A 21807-nucleotide genomic window follows, 5' to 3' on the forward strand; every position below is an offset into this window, starting at 1 on the left:
GATATTCAAAACGCGCCTGGATGCAATCCTGTGCAATGTGCTCTAGGTGACCCTGCTTGAGCAGGGGGGTTGGACTAGATGATCTCCAGAGGTCCCTTCCAACCTCAGCGATTCTGTGATTCTGTGAGAGCTTCTGATGCAATTGATTGCAAAGAAAGAAACTTCCCCCAACTCCAAGTACTTTGGAGCTCTGCTTGTACTAAAGACCAGGTGGACTGGATTTCCCCCTGTATTCAGTATACTAACTAATAGAACACATGGATCTTCCTACATATTGGAAAAAAAAGATTTTGAAGCTTTGTAATAGTTCTGCAGCACTAATTTTTTCAAGAGTTGTGACAGATCTTATTTCTTCTGTTCTAACATGTCACTGATTGCTTCTGCTTTCTCATACTTGTTTTACCTGCTTCTTATAGAATATGGATAAGACCAGTTACTTGTGAATTGTATGTTATATGTTTTTTTATACTGGACTTGAAGTAGTGAAGTAGTAGTATGGGATATTCTTGAGCAAGTATTTAATGAGGTAACTTGCTAAAACAGAAAGCTATTGTATTTTTTGCTGACAGTTATCTAACATTTTGGCATCATTCTGGCATAATTGTGGAACTAATGATGCTCAGTTTTCTTCTCAGTCATATTTCTAGCTTACCAAAGGTCCTTGGAAAGCACTTGGATGGACTAAGCAAATACCATCTGTGCAGTGAAATAAATGTGTATAAAATATTTAATTATGTATAAGGCTTCCAGTAACTTCAAGGAATTCAGCAACAGTTAAAATGGAAAAGGTGATATAAAAGCTCAATTCTCTGTTTTTCACAGGAGAACTGAAGCAGCGTGCTGTGTCACTATCACAGTTGGATACATTTTGCATTGAATAAGGAAAGCTTGTTGAACCCTGTGACTTGCAGCTTTTGTTCTTCAGGCTTCTTGAAGCTCATGAAACCTAGACAGAAACCTGAGGAGTTTTGCTTGCTTGTCTTAGACAAATGCCCCTTTGGGTTTCTATAAGCAGTAATCTAATGGAACAACTGCTCTATTGATTAAACAAAACATCTGGCTGATTCTTAAGATTTCACTGTTACATTTTTGTCGTATATGTTAAGTATGGGTTTTGTTTCACTAAACAATCCTGCTTTGAAAAATATCAAGATATATTGTGTATGTTGGAGAAGTGATTATTAGATTCTGGACACGTCTATCAGTGTAGTTAATGTAGTTAATCCCATATTACACTGTTGAACCTCAGCTTCCAATTTGACACCTAAGTGTTACTGTATAAACACATTGAACTGTGAAGAGTTGATTTGAATTTGAATTGGGATTTTTCATTCAGAATTCTTTGTTAAGAGATTTTTAGGTTTAGGGTAGTTGTGAGTGATAGCCTCAGGAAAGAAAAGCTACTTTTTTTTTCCCCCCTTAATTCAACACTAAGCATTAATCTTGGAAGAAAAAGCTGTTCATCATATTGAAATTAAAGGCCACAGATTGTGTTAATCTTCTGTTATCAGGACAAACTTAGATATCACAGTTTCTTTAATTACTCAGAGGTCCAGAGTACCTGACTTGGCTAATAGGATTTGTTGTATAAGTTCTGTTAGCCCAAATGCAAACTTTGGACTTCCAAGTTAATGACTAATGGCTGAACAATCATAAATTTTTGGAACTAGAGCAGGAAAGGTACCTAACTACTGCATCCAGCTAAACTGCCAGCAGCTTTTTAGTGCTTCCTCTGATGCACTTTCAGATGTCTCTTGATTAACTTTTTCCAACTCATAAGTTTTTCTTTTTTTTTAAAACATGTTGCTGTCTGAAATGTTTCCTCTTCTAATTTTTCCCTTGGTAGCATTGCTTGTTTCACCTAGTTGGGTTGATATTCTTACTGTAGTGATAAATGTTGCTGCAGTGCTCAAGTTGCCTCCATCATTTGTTTCCTTCTAATATTTTTTCTGCATTGCTAACTGTCCTTTTGTAGGAAATTTTTTAAGTTCTTACAGTGGCCTAACAGGCTTCATCACTGTGTTCTGGCTGATACCACTTGGGGGTTTGTGGATGCATTAAATTCTCTTGGGTCTTTTTTAGCTGTTTTCTGTGATACATATGCATGCAAGATTTCCTTTTGCTGTTTATATAGCCAAATTATTTTGGCATTTTGAATATCTTAGTTCATTGCTGCATGGTTTCTTCTCTCACTGGCCCCACACTTTCCATTCAATGTCCTTTTTTCTTCTTCGTTCATTTATTTTCATATTGCTTGTATAAGAACAAAAGTTTATATTTCCCTAGATTGAAGAAAAATTTTGAAAGGTTTAGTTTCTAAAATAAAAGGATATCTTATACAGTCAGCAGTCTAGGCCATTTCTTATTCAGATCTGGTACTGTAACTGTCCTGTGTAAATGGAGTTTTCAGTGTGGCTAGAAAAAATGATGCGCAGGCACTGTATCCTGCCTGAAAAATACTCAACTTTGCACTTACATTTGGGTTCTACAATCTAATAGAAAAAGGAGAAATATTTTTAAGTGAATATTTGCATTATCATTCCTGAGCTGTTTTAGCGTCCATCTTTGTTTGGACTTGCATTTAGAAGTGGAAACCATTAATACGCTTTCCCTACAGTTTCTGAAAGTAAGTACATACCATTGCACTGTATATGTAATATATGCCTTTGCTGGCTGAATTTGAAGTCAGTGCATTGATAGCTGAATTCAATGATTACTTTGACTTTCTCCTGTTATCTAAAAGCCCCAGCTCCATACAGAGTAGTCTCTGTGATCTAGTTCATGGCTCACAGGCTGGCTACATCCTGTGAAATATTTCCATATAGTCTGCAGTTTAGTTTTAGGTTTTTTTTTTTTTTTTCTTTTCCCCTGAAGTAGTGAGTGCTTCCTAAAAAGCTGAAAACCTTCTCCAGGAGAGAGCTGGGCAGGGCCCTGGCTGCTGCTCTGTCTAACTGTGTGGGATATCACATCCTGCTGCAGCTGAGGTAGCCTCTCCCAATGGTAGCTGCCACCATCCTCGCTCCATATGTGGCTGGCAGTAGCATCAGATGAGCTCTCTGTGGTCAGTTCAAAATGATGCTCTCGCTTACTGCTGAGAGCAGGAGAAAAGGATGCTGCCTTTGTGGCTCAGTGTGGACCATGTGGTGTGTGCACTGTGTGGAAAAAAAAAGATAAACAGCATGGATGCTAAGCTGCTGCATGTGCATTGGCTAATGTAGGCACAGAAGACATCAATGATCCAAATGTTTTTGTCTCCTTAAGGCTGTGAAGATGATCCAGCTGTGATGCTCAAGTACCTTCTTAACACTGTTTGATATGTCCAAGCTGGAAGCTGACGAGATGGATAAGCAGCAGCATTGTTAACACAGTTAATGGAAAAATCATAAGGGAAGCAAATAAGATGATGGACACAAGTGTTGTGGAAAAAAAATTATGGGTAGTGGAGGGCTGGCAAGACTGCAGTGGTGTCTACTTTCTAGAACATAATTCTTTTCTCTAGCAAGGAGATCAAATCTAGAGGTCTAATAGAAAACTATTCTACATGGTGCTGGCAATCTTGACATGAAGAGGTCTGTTTTAGAATACCACTCCGAAACATGTTTTGGAGCCTCAATAATCCAAAAGGAAATCACTTTTTTCTAGAACTTGTAGACTGACTCCTGCGTAGCTTAAAATTATATGAATAACACTAAGCAAAATATTCATGGTACTATTAATTGAAACTGGTGATTGAAACTCCTTTCTCCCATTAATGATTAGTCTGAGATGAAAGATTGACTCTAGACACTTGAACTGTGTTACAAACTAAGTTAAAAGTCTAGTATTTTACCTCATAAAATACACAGATTCTTGCTCAACTTAGATGCCCTTAAGCTCTGGACTTAATTGAAGTATGTGTTCAACGATGAGATAGTACTAAGTTAGCGCTAACTAACCTTCTTTTTAAACGTGCAGGCTGCTTCAGTATAAGAAGAGATACCCCGTATGTGTAGGGTGTGGGGCCATAGTCATTTCAAGTGAAAAAAACATAGTTCTTCGTAGTTCTTCCCTCCTCATTCCTGACCATGTGCTCTCTTATGTTTCTGTGGCTGTGCAGTGGGATGGATCTGGAAAAACTCATAATTTGGCTTCTGGGTGAGTTGAATTTTCGTTTGGGATTGGTCTCCTGGTCTAATTCACTACAACAGTGGGGATGTAAAGGGCGTATGCAGTTTGTGTTGGAGATCTCCTCTTTCCTGGATACTGCTAATGAAACTCGACCCTGAGTTTTCGTAATATCATAATTAGTTGCTCAAAGCATAATTCAGCAAACATGATTTGCTTTTGCTCTGTGGTACCTTGTCAGTTTTGCTAAAGCAACTCTTTGCAGGTTTGCATGGTGGAGGCCAGACTGTGGACTTGATCAGCGCTTAAAATTAACATTTGTTTCTTAGGTTATTTGTGAACTGGATTAATTACCCAGTCCACCTTGTGGTCCTACAAATGCAGTACTGTCACAGCTGAACGGATGGCATAGGACTGGGAATGAGAGGCTGTCTGTGTTGGCAGAGTTGGAGAAGAAATGTTTGCCAAACAACAGTTTTGATGTCTTGAATTTCATATCCAAGAAAAAAATAGATCAAATTTTACTTCTTGTAAATATTTTCTTTTGTAAATATATTCTTTTGTATATGTTGCTTCTTGAAGAGTAGTGTGTATTTCTGTTATGATATCCATTTTTTTCGTTGGCATGCAGAAATTTATGTGCATGAGTGCTAAACTACAAATATTTTAAAACTTTCAAATGGTGAGATATTCAGTGGTCTCTTTCATGGAAGGTTAATTTAGGTCAGGGCACTGAAAACACAGTTGTTACCTGATTGTGATCATGCTGACTGCAAGACGTCTGAGAACTGAAGGGCTTCAAGGTCTCTGGTTGATATCCTTAAGCGTTCACAGTAAGGAGTCTTCATTTTATTGTAACGGACTTAGCAGAATTTTGTTTCTTTTGTCTTCAGTACTCTACGCAGAAACAGTATTCCATAGATTACTGACACTACCGTAGAGAGGTTATCAGTTTGGTTAGGGCCCAGTCTTTAACTAGAGAATTTTTTTAGGTGTGGATATTGAAATAACTTTTTGCCTGCCTTAGGGTCAGGTATGAAGCATTTTGGTGTTCTGAAGGTTGGCAGATTTTATTTAAATCCTTTATCTGTTGTGAATTAAAAATCACAGAGTATCAAATCTTACTCTGATGAGGGTTATACTTAAATTTGACTTTCTGATAACTTGAAATTATGAGTTTATTTGCAGATACTGAAGATACTCCATAGTTACACAGAATACCTAGGTGTAGTAATCAGTGTACCATTTAATTCTCTAAATCATTTGATCTCTTTGAGCATGGCAGCAGTTGCTAGCAATATGATTTGACATTATCAGGAGGATAAGTGGGGAACTGGTTACATAGGAGTGTATGATAACATATCCTCTCTGGAAATCTGCTTTTAAAAGTAAAAAGTTAGATATTTAATATTAAACACTGCTTATCATTCCAAGCTAAATTTGAATTGACATGCATTATTATAGCATCACAGGGGAACTTCTGACATGCTGTAAGTATTCCAGACTGTTTTTCCTGTTAGTTGTGTGAGACCCAAGTTTTCAACTCTCTTGAAAGTTTTTAAGGTAAACTTGATTATTTTAAAGTGCTGTTATCAAATAAAAACATTTTGTTGTGAGATGGCTGATTTTAATTTGAAAATTAAGCACTTTGCATCTTACATTATATAGGGAGACGGTTCAAACTTTAATTTTGCTGTGCTGAACATGAGTCGAGTTTGCTTCAGAGAGTTTCAGGTTTTATATAAAGCCGTGCAGAGCAAACCACACTTCTTCAGGTCATCAGCAAAAGGCACAAACTGGAGCATTCAATCAAAGGGGTTTTTGTGCTAATACTAGTTCCGAATGTGTTTATAGGATTGTTGTTTGTGAAAAATGTTTTGGTGTTTGAACATTGAGAAGTCAGTTCCTTGTTGATTTGAATTGGTATAAACGGGTGAGATTTCAATTTAGCTATTAGGTTCCATCAGCAGAAGGACTGGCTCTCGATGTAAGTTCATATTTGTGCTTCTTTAAGCAGTAAGGTCATAGCAGAAGTTCATAATTTCTAAAACGATAGAGTGGCTTCCTTTTGTTCTCAAACACTTTGGCTATTAATGACAAAATTGTGTTTCCTGGCTTCTACTCAGTTATTCTGGATGTACACTGTGCTAATGTAAATCAGCAGTTTCTGCTGCTATAAATAGACTTGGTCAGCAGCTGCAGCGCAAAACTGATGAGCTTCTGGTCATTTTTATTATTGCTATTTGGAAATGGGATAGCTGTGAAAGTGTCCTTTGTGTACGCCTGCTGTAGTGATGTTTGCACACTGAGCTGAAGTTATGAGTGGGGATAGGGAAAGAGTTTTCACCGCATTTAGAAGCCAGTGGTGTGGAAGTGGAGGTGGAGAGCTCTGTATCCCTACATATGGGAGTCCTTACAGTGAGTTTGGAGCTCTTTTATATAAAATACATGCTACCCAGCTGACTGAAAGTCATGAGTTCCTAAGCAGGGTCTGGGGATAGCATTTTTTCTTCTTCTTTATAGCTGGGCCTCAGGCAGTATATACAAGCGTATGTACTGTTGGGAAACATCATCTTGCTGTGCCCTGAGAATTGTCTCCCAAATTTTTCAGTTCCTTCCACTGCTCTTCTTTTTTCATCTGCTGTATGGGAAGGAAACAGCCAGGGAAGAATGCTTGCCTTCCACAGCATTCCTCCCCTCCTGCACATTTTAGGAGCTCTCGTTAGCAGCTACTGATGCTATCCTCCTTTCTAGGAAGCAGCATAGGAAGTGATACCAGTCTGGCCTGCAAGAAGAAGGGAAGCTAGCAGGTCAGCCAGGAAACCATCCTTGTGAATGGACACAGAGGAGGCTGCCAGGAAAGAAAATATTCAATATCTTGGATATGGGGATTTAATTGAAGTCCTGTATCTGTATTGACATGGTCATTTTTCTTGAAAGCTACCAATTTTGCTCTTAAGGTTCTTAGTGCAGGGCTGCAGGAAGTATCTTGAGCTGTAAGAATGATTTTCCTGAAGTAAAGATATACTTGCTTTCAGCGTTTCCCTAAAATACATATAGCCAAATGGATCATAGACTCAACTTTTGCTGAAAGATGTGGAATTACTTAATTTTTCCTCTCTGATAAAAGAGCATATTTCTTGTATCTTGACACCCAGCCTGTGTGAATCACATACAGAGAAAAGGAAATTGCGAAACGTAGTATTGTGATGGCAGGTGGGAGTGGAGACCGCTCGTCAGCTGCTGCTTGAGAAACAGTGCAGTCAGACTGCGGGGAGGCTAAACATCACCTAATTGAAATTCAGGGTATTCCAAAGCCTAAACAACTGGAAACCAAGGATCATCTCAGTTGTATGTTTTACCAATGCTTTAAGCTGTATTCTTTATACTAAATTAGGTTTTAGTGATGTTAACTATTATTCTACAAAAACCAGAACCCTGAGGTCTAAACTCTTAGCTTATTAATTCTAATGTTTTTTAAAATATATGATAACTTCTATTAGGCTTGATAGCCTGAATATTTTTAAGTCCTCTGCTACTAGAAAAATGGATCATACTAATTCTTCATAGAAGACAATATTGACAGGGTGGGAAAGCACAAAGCATGTTTGAAAATAGTGTGGACTTGTTCTTTTTAAAAATGATTCCTCTCACATTTTAATTCTTAGGGGAGTAATTATAGTTCATCTGTTGTGACAAAGCACTTGCATTTTTAATGGTCATTCGTGGCAATAATGAGGTTTAAATAATTTGGAGAGTTGAAGAATATGGTATTTGACAGATCATTGCAAGCACTTAGGAGGTCTAATTGAAGTACAAAGTTTAGAAAGAAGCCTTAATTCTGTAATAACATTTTGTGTCTCATTGGATAAACAAACCACATCATGAGTATAAAATCATAAAAAGTGTTAAGTATTGCAGAGTGCTTTTGAAGTTTATTACTAACATGCAATTTAAGATTTTGCACTTTTGAGTATTTCTGGAAATGATTAGCATGTATAATAGCTTAATTCCTTTTAGAAAGTGTAGAAACTGTTAATGTACAAAGTTAATATTTTTTGTGTGATGAAGAAATGTAAAGGAAGAAAAATGATAATTTTAATGTAGAATTAGTTCGGCATCTGGAAATACTCATCCTTTAAAGAGAGGCAAAAGGAGTTCATCTGGAAAATATTTACCTGAGAGACTTTACTAAATAAACCTTTATTTCTGCTTTTAGTCAGCAGATAAGCAGCGAGCCCTAGAAGAAACCAAAGCCTACACAACCCAGTCATTAGCAAGCGTAGCCTATCTGATCAACACTTTGGCCAACAATGTCCTCCAAATGCTGGATATCCAGGCATCCCAGCTTCGACGCATGGAATCTTCAATCAACCATATTTCACAAGTGAGAATTTTTTCCTGATTTTTTGCAATTTGTTCTTGAAATTGTACAGCAAGTGTAAAATTCTTTCTGGGTTAGGCTTACCTAATATTTTGGGAATGAGAAAACATAGTTGTCCTTAAAACAGAGGGATATATTGCTTCTTGTGTTAAATCTGGGAAGGGTCTCTTCTTTTGATTTCATGATACTTGTGTTACTGTGAGCATTTTACATAGGATAAGAGATTAAATGTAATCTTGGCCTGTTTATTGTTTGGGAGGTTCTGTTTTGCCTATGAAGTGAAAAGTACAGGAAAACTGCTAATGAGAAATTCAGAATATTACACTGAGGGGCAGATTAACTAATCCAACTCCTATTTGGTGGCTTCCTGTTCTTGCTATTAAATGGCTACAGGCACTTAAAATTAAAAGGAAGAAGTATGAAATGGACAGTGGAAAACTGTACTTGTCATCTTTTTACTTTTCCTGTTGCTGTAATACTGGCATCTGATCACAAAAGCATAGATGGCAAAATACTTTGTTTCTGGCTTTTCTTAAGGTGATCTTTGCAATGACACAAACAGAAGGTGAAATGATGCTGTCTCATGTTTGTGTATAGCTTTACAATTCCTGCCATGGTTTGCAGTTTTTCTGAGCAGCAGTAAATTACTAATATTAAGAACCTGTGTCCTGCCATTACACTGATGAGAGTTCTGACTGCCAGAATGGGTTGAAGACAAAGAACAGATTTATTGGAGGCTTACATGCCAATGATGGATTAAAAGGAGAAAGTAAGAGCAATGAAACAGCACATTCTGGTTTTTCATTTACCGGAGAGTTGGTTGGCTTCATTACTGAGCACTTCTAGAAGACAGAGATAGGCAGTCCATTTTGTGTCCTGTTTTGACCAATACATTTTGGCTACTAGAAGTCCGATAAAGTTTCTTGGACTCCATATGATGATGTTACAAATGAAGAAAAGAATAACGTGGTATTTAGAAAGGCATTTGAAAGTGGGAGCTGTGTAAGTTAGGAAATAAGCAGGTAGTTAAACAGTACGTAGATCTCGAAGAGGAGAGAAGAGTGAATGGAGTCTGAGGATGACACAGCATTACGAAAGAGGAAGCAACACCAGAACAGGACAGAAGGTAATAAAGATCAGAATAGTATGGTGTATTTTTTATAAATGAGTCAAAGAGAATTGGTGGATATGTTCTCTTTAGTATTCAGTGTGTTTGACTTGACTGCCATATTCTTTACAGTTACTTTTTCTCCAGTTGAGAGATTATTATTTTTCTGTCTTGTGAATGATCACTCTTACAATTCTCTGAAAGTTGAAGTTGTTTCTATAAAATGAATTGAACTCATCTATTAACTTGCTGGTGCTGAAAGGCTTGCTAAGCTGGCAGTGATCTGGCCCGGCAAAAGAAGTGAATAACTTCATTCTAGGTTGATGAGCTGAACTGGCTCACTGAGGGATCAGATGAATTCCAGAGTGATGCGAAGAAAGGGAGGGGGGTGTTGGAGTTTCCTTTCTGATGGCGCTGTGCTATGAAATTGGTTCAGTTATCTCATGCAACTGGTTTCTCAGAAATGAGCTGAGAAGTTTTCTTCCACTGCATGCTTCTTCTTAAGCTATGGGCAAGTCAGTTTTTTTTTTTTCCAAAAAAGTCGCAAATGTTATACTATTACACACCTTATATGTATTTGTGTGTGTATGTGTATACTTATGTGCTATATATATGCTCTGTGTGCTTATACACACACACACACACAAACACATATATAAATACATATATATACACACACACCTGACACCTGTACACACACCTGTACACACACCTGTACACACACACACATACCTGTACACACACACACACACAGAGGCTTCTTGGCAGGCAGGCTAGGGCCAGTTAATAAGTATTTCAATTATTTGAGAGCCCGATGCAAAAGACAGTATATTAAGGAAAAATATTTTCATTCAGACTTCACCAGATTCTGCATTTTATAGGTGCAAAAAATTCATTTTGTCACACAGTTTGTGTAAATCAACTTTTGGGAGAAGTGTCATGGAATTTTTAATTTTTTCCTTCTGAGAATGATTTTTATGCAGATTGAGATGTGAGGTCAGATTGTCTTTGCTATGTAGGCAGGATTGGTACATATGCAAAATGGGTAGTTATTTAAAATGGACCGTTAAATTACCAGTGCCCAATACCCAATGGAGATATATTTGCCAGCATTTACATGCTGCAGTTGTACAACAAAACAGAGCTTAAAGTATTTCTGATTTAAAAAAAAAAATCCTTTTATATTTCTATGAAAGTGGCTTTTTTTGTTGTTGTTTTTGAGACTGTATCATCCGTATGTAGGATGCTTACCAAACCTTCATGGGAGGAATGATATCAGAGGAGCAGACAATTGTTGAATTTTGGATAACACACACACACATGCACACGTATGTGTTTGGTCCAAGGAACTTTTTAAAGCTGAATTTAATCATTTGGAAATGGGTTCATCCCATTATACTGATGTTGCAGATGGCTATATTTTCTCTCTTAATTTCAATGGTTATTTTCCTTTCAGCATTTTTTATTTCTTTTGTCATAGCTTGTATGTAATAAACCATTTCTGTTCAGGAACTTTGATTATACTTCTCATCCTGGAACAGGCATAACCTGCAGAAGATTTCTCCAGTCATTTTCACGTTGGGTGTCAAGTTTAGTGTACTGTTTCTAACTCCACTTAAAAAGCTTCATGAGTAAAAAGCCAAATTATCAATTCAGGTGATCTGACTTGAAATGGCATCAGTAGTTAGAACAGATAACAGACTCATAACTACCATCCACTCATTTTTGACTGTGTGTTAGTGCATTAGTACTTTGTTCAGTAGGTATTGATATTTAAATGTAGAAAACACTAGTGCAAATTATGACATCTGGATGTGTAGTCCTGCTTTTAATTTTGAGTTGGAGTTCTAGATTTCCACGTATTCTCCAAAGAAAGGAGCAAAATCATTTGGCTCTTAGTAAGAAAACTTTTTCAGAAGTGCCTTTTTTGTTCAAATGTAGCTCTGACTTGAAGAGACTTGATTAACTTCAGAAGATAAAATATTCTAGTTTTCTGTTCATTGATAGAATGCCAAATTATATCACTTTCTGTGTTTCTTTCTATATGCCAACTTAATCAGAAAAATGAAAAGGAAGTTGATAATCATTTGTGTTTTTTCGGTTTATAACATAGGTCGTGAATAAGGAAATCACCACTATTGAAACTATTTTTATGCAAGTGATTAAATCCTGTTGGTTTAAAATTCAAGACTGCTTCGATTTGGTCTGAAAGCTGATGAATCTATTCTTATTTGCCTTCTTGAACTTTGTCCAGAACTAGATGGTATGCACTGTTTCATAGTTGGCTGAAAGTTTAAATCCTAAATACAGATCATCTGTATAAATATTTATACTTGCTAAAGCATTTGCATTAGTTTTTTCAAGTCAGCAAACACTGTGGAATGTTGATAATGTCCAAACTCCTTAAATTAATCTGGCAGATTTTCAGGTCTCAATATATGTATGATGAGAAATTATTTTTGTCAGGTTTAGTTATAAAATATTCTTAGCGAACAAGGTAACCTGAAAACCATCCGCTGCTGATGATATAACAACCATCGCAGAGTTCAAATATAGTAATAGTGATGAATTATCTTTAATGGCGTTACATGATGGAGAAATCTGCTTCATCCAGTTCTGACAGAAATCGGCCCCCATGACGCCGTCTGTCAGAGCAGTTCGTAGGTACCGAGTAGCCTGCAGATCTGAGCTTTTCTGTAGTCTGCGCACGATGCTTAGTTTAACTCTAACAGCATGTGTGAGCTGGTTGCTCTCTGCAGGGCGGTTCAGCTGGACTTTCTCTTCATATATCAGGAAGGACTTGGAGATGTTTTCAGTTGTCTTTTCCTTACAAGCTGTAAGAATAGCCACACTCCTTCATAAATGATAATGCAAATCTAGTTGTCCACAGTAGATATTAGCAGTGTATGGAGCAGATAGCTTTTCAGCATCTTAGTAGCATTATAACCTCTTTCTCTATGTATAAAATATATACAATTTGAGTTGAAGCAACTAATATGTCACATTTCTAAGTTGTTAAATTTGGACAGTTACTTATCTTAAAGCAGTAATCCGGTTGTCAAGGTAATTTTTGAATTCATTTTTTAAAAATCCAGCAAATTAGATTAAAAAAAACAACAACCAGCAGCACTGTATTTAAGCAGCCTTTTCTCCTAAGATTTTTTGACTGTATTTTAAAAGCCTAGACTAACACACAGACAATAAATTGTAAATTGAAATTAGAATGCTTTGAGAAAGGCTTCTGGAGAGTTTTATTTCTGCAGTTTCACTACATATTGGACTTTCAAAATGCTAACTTAATACTCTGAAAAGTTTCACTTACATCTAGAAGAGAGTATTTCTCAAAACTACAAGTTCAGGGACTGTTAAGTGGTGAATACTCTTAATTTTGGAATCCTGGAAATGATTTAAAGTATTCACTATTTTTAATCTTTACAAAACCTGAGGCTGTTTTTATTGATTTCAGTATGGATGTTTGACAGTTGGCCCAGAAAATTCCTAATAGAGAAAAACAAAGTGATCCCCCCCCCCCAAGTTAGCCCTTGCCTTCTGTAGGCATTTTGGAAAGCATATCAAAAGATGGTAGTAATGAGCCTGATCTCTAACAAACTGTGTGCTATCTCTCAATTAAAAGCTGTTGCCAATGATTAATGGAGCTATGGGAAAAATTACATAATAATACTGTCAGTAATCCGAAATTTCTTATTAGAGAACAGTGATTTAAGTTATAGAAGAGCAGACTACATCCCGTCTGCTTTTCCTGCCAGACCTTCCAAGCCAGATGTTTTGTTAGTCAAGTTATAACCCCCAAAACTTAATATATAACTTTTTCCTTCTCTCCTTGGATGTCTTTTGAATGGAGTGTTTTAAAAATGATATTATCTCAACAGAGGTTTCTGAGTTCCTGAACAAACATTCTGTTAGCCCTCTCCTGTCTTGCATAAGGCATTAATGTCAGTGCTGGAGGCAATAATTATCTGTGTGTTAAGGATAAATATTTTCATTTTCTTTAGTAGTTTCTTTAGTAGTAGTATTTTGCTCCTTTCTCTGGTAATCAAATACCTCAACGTTCCTCTTTGCTGTTTTATAGATGTCTTAAGATTTTAGGACTCCAGTAGTCTACTAAGCTAGAGAATGAAATTTTTGAAAAACCTGCCAGCAAAATGCTTTTCAATAGAATTTTGGGAGTATTTATTAGAAGTGGGTGCCATTTTAACACCCTCAGTCATTCCATAGCTATTAAAGATAAAGAAGCTGTTCTGAATTGTCATGCAACAAAATTCCTGTTACATGAGCTTCAGCTTTTAATTAGTTTTTATGCATTTCATTGTTTATTACTGTAGGCATGCCTCACTGATCACTCTATTCCTTAAGGAAGTCAGATGTACTCATAGCTCTTATTAATAATTAAAACCTCCCTTTTCATTCATGGAAACAAGTTTGCACAATGCCAAGATACCATCACTACAATAGTATGTGCATTGAATATCTGCTGTCACATTGTATCTTTAGATAATTGCATAATAAAATGCTGAATGAACATGATTAAGGTAGCAGAGGTCAAGCACTTGAGCTTTAGGGAAAGGAAGAAATAATCTTGCCGCTACCGTACTAATTACTTTCTTTCTGATTTGTAGATGGAAGATAAGAATGGAGTCATTGAGAGTTTAATGTCCAAGGCATAAACCAGTTTTGGATGGCCACATTAAGACCCATGAAATTTTGACGTTTCAGTATATTTGAAATATCCTGTAGCATTTTAGATTCATGGCATTGCTGTTGTAGCTGGGGATGTTCATCATTTTAGAAAACTGGATTAGAGGCCTGTAAGATAAAGAACATACAATTGTCAATGTAATGTTTCTGCACTTCTCTAGTGACAGGTCTAGATCATAGGTGAGGTCTGTGATAATAGCAGGGCTTGAATTCTTCAGCTGTATTAAACATGAGATGATCCCCTGAGTTGTTGCAGTCACATACAGTTAGGTTATCAAAAGAGTACAAGCTTTCTAATTCCTCAGCAGATGCGGTGAGGATTCTGTAGACAGTCTCTTTGGTACGACTGCTACTTGTTCCCAGAACGTCTCCTGCCGCTGTGCCAGGCACAGGGAAGGGATAAAAACATCTGATGAAAGATAAAATATTGAATCCCACCCTGATTCAGAGTGGCACATTTTTGGTACTGTGCAATGGAGCATGTTTACCTGCTCTGTTTGCACTGGTGCTTGAACAAGGAGTAATAGCATAAGAATTGTGAAGAGACTGATCTGCTTCGTTGCACTGAGAGAAGGTACATAGACCTGGTCATCACTGGGAACTTCAGGAAGGGCTTTGGCAAAATTGATTGGAGAGTGGTTTATTTGCTAAACTATTAGCTGTTATAATGTATAGGTTTCTATTAAGCTTATATGAACTCGGAATTTCTGCAAAGGTTTATATTTTGGACAAATTTGGGTGGGTTTTTGTGAGGGTGGTGGAAGAAGTGTCCCAGATTGTTTAATCACCCCTATTAAATTTCAGATCATTACTCAACAAACGTGAGTTTTTCAAAGAGAGGGTTGCCAACATTTTTTGACCTTGAATAAGGTATTTTTCTGTAGCTTTATTTTAAGAAATAGCTGTGCTGCTTCATCAGAAACTTTCCAGTTCTAGTTAGGTCATACTGGAGGTGGTAGAAATACACAAGGAAGTTCTGTTCACTGTTTAAAGTTTAGCAAAATTGCAAACAATTGAAAATATGTTGGTGGGAAATATTGGGTAATCTTGATAGACAGTGATTTAAACCTGCATATAATGCCGCTGGTATTTATGAAAACCTCCTTTCTGGAAAGAATTTGAAGAAACAATTATTTGGATTTTTTTTTTTCTGATGATTGCACAAGATAACACAGGATCTGTTTTACTTGTTTTGCTACATGTGGCACAAACAAAAGGATAAAACAGTGTGAACACCTCCCAAGTCCCTGCTCGCAGAAAATTCAAACTCATAAAACTTGTCTTATGAAAATGAGTTCTCATTTGTACCTGGTCTTTAGTTTACTACAGAGCCTCTCTCTTGCTTAACTGTGAAGAGTCTTCCTGGAACCATTCATGGTCACTGAAATGATGATAAGAAATCTTATGAATATCCGAATGAATAGAAATCCTAATGATGGTGATTCTGGGTATTTTCTTACTTTTTTAGCCTGTAGCTAAAACTTTTGTTCATAACTCTGGCAAGTTTCCTGTAAGGAAAGTTACATTGTGAGCAAAGAACCTTTTTTTTTTTTTTTTTTTCTTTTTTTTTTAATGACACAAGTAACCCCAGGATTTAAGAATTTCTGTCCTGTCAGAGATGGATAACCTTTTTTGGTAACTTTTTTTTTCCTAGTCCCCCTTCCCAAACAAGATTCAAGTACATGTGTTTAGACAATGTATTTTCATTAGTTTTTTTTCTTGCACTAGATATTCTCCTGTGGTAATCATTGTAATATGTGAAGGGAGGGATTTTCAGTGTTGGCTTTACCTATTCTTAGTGAAGGCACTGTGTTTAATCATTGGCATCATTGTGCATAAAGTTAGTACTGAGCACTTTCTCAAATCCAATCATTGCATTGTAATGAGCCATTTATAAAGACTGAAATATCTTGTCTGATTTGTCTGAGTGAAATTTTATTCTCTCATAATACTACCAGTCCTAGTTTAGCAAACTGTTTTACAACCTAAGAAAGCCTGTTTATGGTTTGTTTTGCAGGTCATAAAAGTTAGGATTTAGGAAGATACCCTTATACTTCATCTAGTTGGACACTGTTTCAAAGAGGAGCTTAGAGAGCAATTGTAAAATTAGAAAAGATAATTAAAGGAATGGTATAGATCAGTGTCAATAATTCAATGGAAACTACTAAGAATGGACAGGAGAAAGAATTTTGCTGAATTGTAAAGAACAAGAGTGACAGAAAACCCAAAGAACCCTCAGCGATACATGTGGGTCTAGAGGTGACAAGTTCAACAGTAAACTGAACAAAGATGCTGTAAGAAAATACGTGTAGTGATATGTTTATCACAGTATACCGAGATCTGCAAAACGTTGGAACTGGTTCAATTTTTTATACTAACTCTGTATTCAAATGCCTACCACTGTTAGTAAATACACTACGTCTTTTGTAGACGGTGGACATTCACAAAGAGAAAGTTGCTAGAAGAGAAATTGGTATCTTGACTACAAACAAAAACACCTCAAGAACTCACAAAATCATTGCACCAGCTAACCTGGAGCGACCAGTTCGCTACATCAGGAAACCTATTGATTATACAATTCTAGATGATATTGGACATGGAGTGAAGGTAGGTGATATTGTTAAAACAGCCAAACTGCAAATACATTGTCTTTGTGTATTTTCAAAATACTTGATGTTTTTCATGGTAATATACCAGTTTTTCCTTACCTGGCATGGTTTGTCTTCCCAGTGTGTCTATACACGTAAGAGGAATTCTGCCCAATTTCCAGTTGCCCTTTCTCCTTCCCTTGCCTCCATGTTTCTGAACTTTGCAAACCCACTGAGTCTTATTTCTGAGGATGTTTGGGACTATGGATTTCAGCCATTAAGGTGCTTCTAAATATCTATTTGTGCGATGCTGCTATTCTTGTTTGAATCAGTTGCCAGGACATACCTGAGTAATGAAAGGCTATTAACCAGCTGTCACTTTTCTACAACAAAGTATGATCCTGCTGTAATTGCCACTGGCTTACTTTGGAGCTCATCTGAAGAAAGGGTTTGCATAAGAAGTACCATTTGCTCCCTTCTCTTCTTTTTGGCAGAGCATATTATACCCATATCCGGTGATGTGCTTTGTTAAAGTGAACTCTGTACAACTTGTGTGCCATATGGGGTTTCAGAATGGGAATTTTCCTGCCAAGTTCTAAGCCAGCTGGTTTTGCCTTTTAACGCTAAGAAAGAGGAGGAATTTCAGGGGAAAGAGCAGATTGAGATGCAACTGGTGCTGTTGTATGCAAGTATTAGCTCAGTGTACACAATGGTAGTAATGTCATGTGCAAAATTAGATACGCCTTTCTTAAAAGCATGTCCTGAATGTGAACACAGTCTTAGCAGACGTGAGCTTATTGTTAACTTGTGCTGCCAGGAAAACAAATACGGAAATGAGAACACTGACAGTATTAAAGTTCCAGGAGAAGAAAGGTAAATAACACAAAGCAGTGTCATTTTTACATGACAGACTAACAAATCTGTAAACCTTCTAAGTAGCCATAGGGTAAGATGCTTCTTCCAGTCAAAATACACCAGAATTTCTTTTGCTTGACACCGAACTGCATTGGATTACTTATGTTGTTTGATTTGAGCTATCTGCTTTGGATAATCGTTCAAATGACAACAGATCATTTAACCAGAATCTTAAGGTTCAAATCCTGAACAGTCCTGTTTAAATGTCTTTTCAGAGTGATTTTACTCAAGGTCTTCTCAACATCCTGTTAGTTAACAGAAAGTCTTTTTTTCCCATTTCTTAGCAAAAGAGTCAACCTCAGTTTGTAATTCTAATCAGGTTAAAAAAAGGCAAATGACTCTTTTATCTTGACTTGCAATAATAATTTTAAAAAATCATCATTATTAGCTACTGTTTTCACTAGAAAATGATCATTCTTTTGTTAAAATCTACTGCCAATTCTTACAAATTCTGAGTTTATGCAGGTCAGCAGAACTCCTTCTGGATATGGATGGAGCATATTAACCTGTAGGATTACTATCGCTAATATTTTAATGTTCACTTTTGTTTTAATAAGATTATTTTAGAACTCATTAAAGAATAGTTTTTAATTGCTCTGCAGCACAGATTTATTTAGCACTGGCTCTAAACCATTGTACTTGGTATCCCACTTACCTCAATGTAGCGGAATCGCACCCCTTGTGATGCAATGAATTATGTTCTTTCAAAAGAACATAATTCATCAAATTGATGATGACTCAAATGGATGTTTGCATCCATTTGTTATGCTTGTGATATGCTTTAAACATCTTCCAAATGATATTTACAATGCACTATATTTAAACAATGAAAAAATATTGTGTATTTAGCCAAACGATAACCAACAAACCTGAAGTCATACCATCTTTATTGTAAGTTTCATAGATCTGTTCCAGTGATGTTAATCCTGCTTGCAGTGAGGAAGAAAGAACAGTTCCCTTGCTGACGGGGAGAAAGTGGCCAGTTGTACTGATCAACATGCTGTTTTTGTTCTGCTTCAGTAACTACAGAGTAGTTTACTAGATCTCCTGCTGGAGAGTGAAAACACTTGTTAAAAGAAAAGGGATTGGAGCTATAAATTTGCCTATTTATAGCTGTGTATTGCCTTAGCTGTGGCATTTTCCCTTAAAATGAGGGTTCAGAAAGAGTTATTGGGTAAATAGCTTTAAAATTTTAGTTAGCATAGCAGTGCGTCAGTACGCATTCATTGTCCTCCATCTGCCTTTTCTGCTACAGAGCTTCCCCACTAGCACTTTAACCCAGAATTATGCACCGTCAGGACAATCTATTAATAAAAGAGCTATTGTAGCAAGCATTTGTTGCAACTCCTGAAAATGATGGCACACTGGAGAAGGAATAATACAGGAGAAACAGGGAGCATCCTAGGCCAAGAAATGCTGTGTGCCATGTTGAGAGAAGTAGTATAGCTACTTGAGCACCTAGTCATACCGTTCAGAAACTCAAAGCATCAGTGGATACTATCCTCAGGAGAAGGTGCTCTCCAATATGGTTTCTTAATAGGTGAGAGGTTTGACCCATTGAAAGGGGTATGTGGTTGTATTAAGGCACTGTAATCAATAAGCAATACTGCTGAGGAAAGGGTCTCAGCTGATTGACCCTTTAATGTAATTTGCCAGTCTCTCTGGCCAGAACGAGTGGACCTGGCTCTGCCAGGGTAGCTGTGTGAAGCAGAGACCGTTGTGGAAAATAGATCTGTGGAACTTTAAACTTAAAAAACAGGAGATTATTTTAGGAAATGAGATTACGTTTTCTTTGATACATTATGGTCTCTTTGTGAACTAAATGGATGAATCAAAGTAGTCGCTCTGGATGCTCTACTGTTGAGATTCTGCCATATTTAATGTTCATTACAAAAGGTGTAAGAAATATGATATATTTAAATTAATTGAACTGAAAACAAATTAAAAGGTATTCAAATGGAAGAAGTAATTTTTTGAACAATTTCGTTATGGGGAAAGAAGATGTATTGTATTGTGCCCGCAAGACATTGTATGACTTAATGCCTAAACTTCAAAATTGTATTTTGCCATTGGTTAATGTCTTAATATATAGTTTAGAAAACAGTAATATTTGGTGCAGTATCCATATGGAATGCTGTACGTCTTGCAAGACATGATGATTTGCTCCTGCTCTTTGCTCAAAGGATTTCTCATGGCATCAGATTAAGAGTTAACTGCCAGCATTTTCTCGGAAAGAAATTTATATTTGGTTAATACTCTAGAGGATTCTGTTTCAGCTAATTGTAATTATGCTAATACACATAACAGTTTGAATTAGTCCAGGATATTGATAAGGCTGTTCTTTGAAAGCTAAAATGAATTAATCTCTGAAGTTAGTCTACCTAGATCTCATGTTCCATTCTGAAATGAGAAGCTTTCAGTGCCTTTGTTAGCACTGTAAGAACTTGAATAAATAGTGTACAAATATTTAAGCTTTAATTTTAAGGTATTAATAATCTAAAGCCTTTTTGATCAACGTATATTAAAGTTTCAGCTTGAAAGTCTTTCGTTCATGACACATTCTGCTTTAACCACTCTTTCTATGATCTATTGATACATTATTTTGTTAATGCTGAATGCTTAACTTTTTTCTTTCCTTTTTCCTTTCTCTTCATATCCTGAAGTTCCAACTAACCTTTCAATGCTTTTTTTCCTTACCTCTTTTATTTGCTCCATTTATGCATTAAGTGGTTGCTTAGATTTAAGGTAAGAAACCCCAGGGCTGGATTTCCATTGTTATTCTTCAGAGACTATTACACACGGGGAGATGGTTAAAATGAATGTTACTGATTGTATAAAACAACACCCCATCTTCCCTCCTGTGTATCAGACCTTCTATTTGAATGATTTCACTGCAGATAGACAGTTGTGATATCAATTGATGCATTTATATAAGGAAGCTAACACAGTTAATTTTAAAAGCTTTGTGGGAAAATATTGACTGACTTAAGCATATCTACTAGATCATTTACAAGGGAGGAATGTTGCACTAACCTTATACAGAAAAAAGATACATTGAATAGCTAGCTGAATATAAGCCTCCCCCTGTGTAATATTCTCTTTATCCTATATACGGTGTGAATTATGGTTTGATTTGGATTAAGATTTCAGTGCAAGATTGCTCAGATAAAGGGCTCCAAAGGTATATAACAAATTCAAATGTGCACGTAATTTTTTAAAGTTGCAGTATCCTTAAGTTTTTCAGTAACTGTTTAAATACTGAGAGGCACTCATACATGGAAATTTTCTCAAACTTGATAGTCGGTTGTGCAAAATATTTAGTCACCCTTAAACAACAACCTAAGTGATTTATTAAATAGAATGTTAAATGAATAGTGCATCAAAGAAGTCAGGCCAAAGTCTGGTAAATTCTCAGGGATCTCAAAGAAGTTTAGATGTTAGTAGCATTAGTGGCTGCAGAAATAACAAAAAGCATCAAATCAATTAGACAGACGCTTAAGAAAGTTACATGGTACTGTACTGACGTTCATAACATGTCCATTAACAGATGGAGTATAGCCCGTGCTGAGTATTGTGATTGTGATGTTCCTGAAGTGCAACCTGTCCTGCAACTGGTTTGGGGATTTTGGGAAGGCGGAATGAAAGTTTTACTGACAGCAACAGTTTTAAAGATGAAACTATCTTTTACAATATAGAATATTAATATGCAGTATGACAATATTTATTACGTAAAGTTCCAAGTTGGTGTGAAATCTTTTTCATGATTAAGTATTTTCCATGTCTGCAAAAAGCTAGAAGAAAATCCTGCAAATTCCTGAAAAGATTGCCTGTTAAAGAGCTACTACTGTAGATATCCTAATGATATCCCTGTGGAATTGGTCAGCTGGTATTTTTAATAAGGTATTTAATGTATGTAGTACATCTGATCACAATGGTAAATGTTTAATAAATGAAAGGAGATTTCTCACATGTCATTTCAGATTTATATTTAC

The 21807-nt window shown here is 36.4% G+C and overlaps 1 protein-coding gene across 1 annotated transcript in view; it reads left to right on the forward strand.

Annotated features, from left to right (window-relative positions):
• The first annotated feature begins 8417 nt into the window (after positions 1-8417).
• ABI2 (abl interactor 2) overlaps positions 8418-21807 on the forward strand; it is a 42101-nt gene continuing 28711 nt past the window's right edge. Inside the window, exons 1-3 of the mRNA XM_026088090.1 lie at positions 8418-8491; positions 12641-12659; positions 16743-16919. Of these exons, the coding sequence (XP_025943875.1) occupies positions 8418-8491; positions 12641-12659; positions 16743-16919 (270 nt within the window). The remainder of the gene's footprint in view (positions 8492-12640; positions 12660-16742; positions 16920-21807) is intronic.

This window comes from Apteryx rowi, unplaced genomic scaffold (assembly GCF_003343035.1).
Source record: "Apteryx rowi isolate R43461 unplaced genomic scaffold, aptRow1 scaffold_12, whole genome shotgun sequence".
In the NCBI taxonomy this organism is placed as follows: domain Eukaryota; kingdom Metazoa; phylum Chordata; class Aves; order Apterygiformes; family Apterygidae; genus Apteryx; species Apteryx rowi.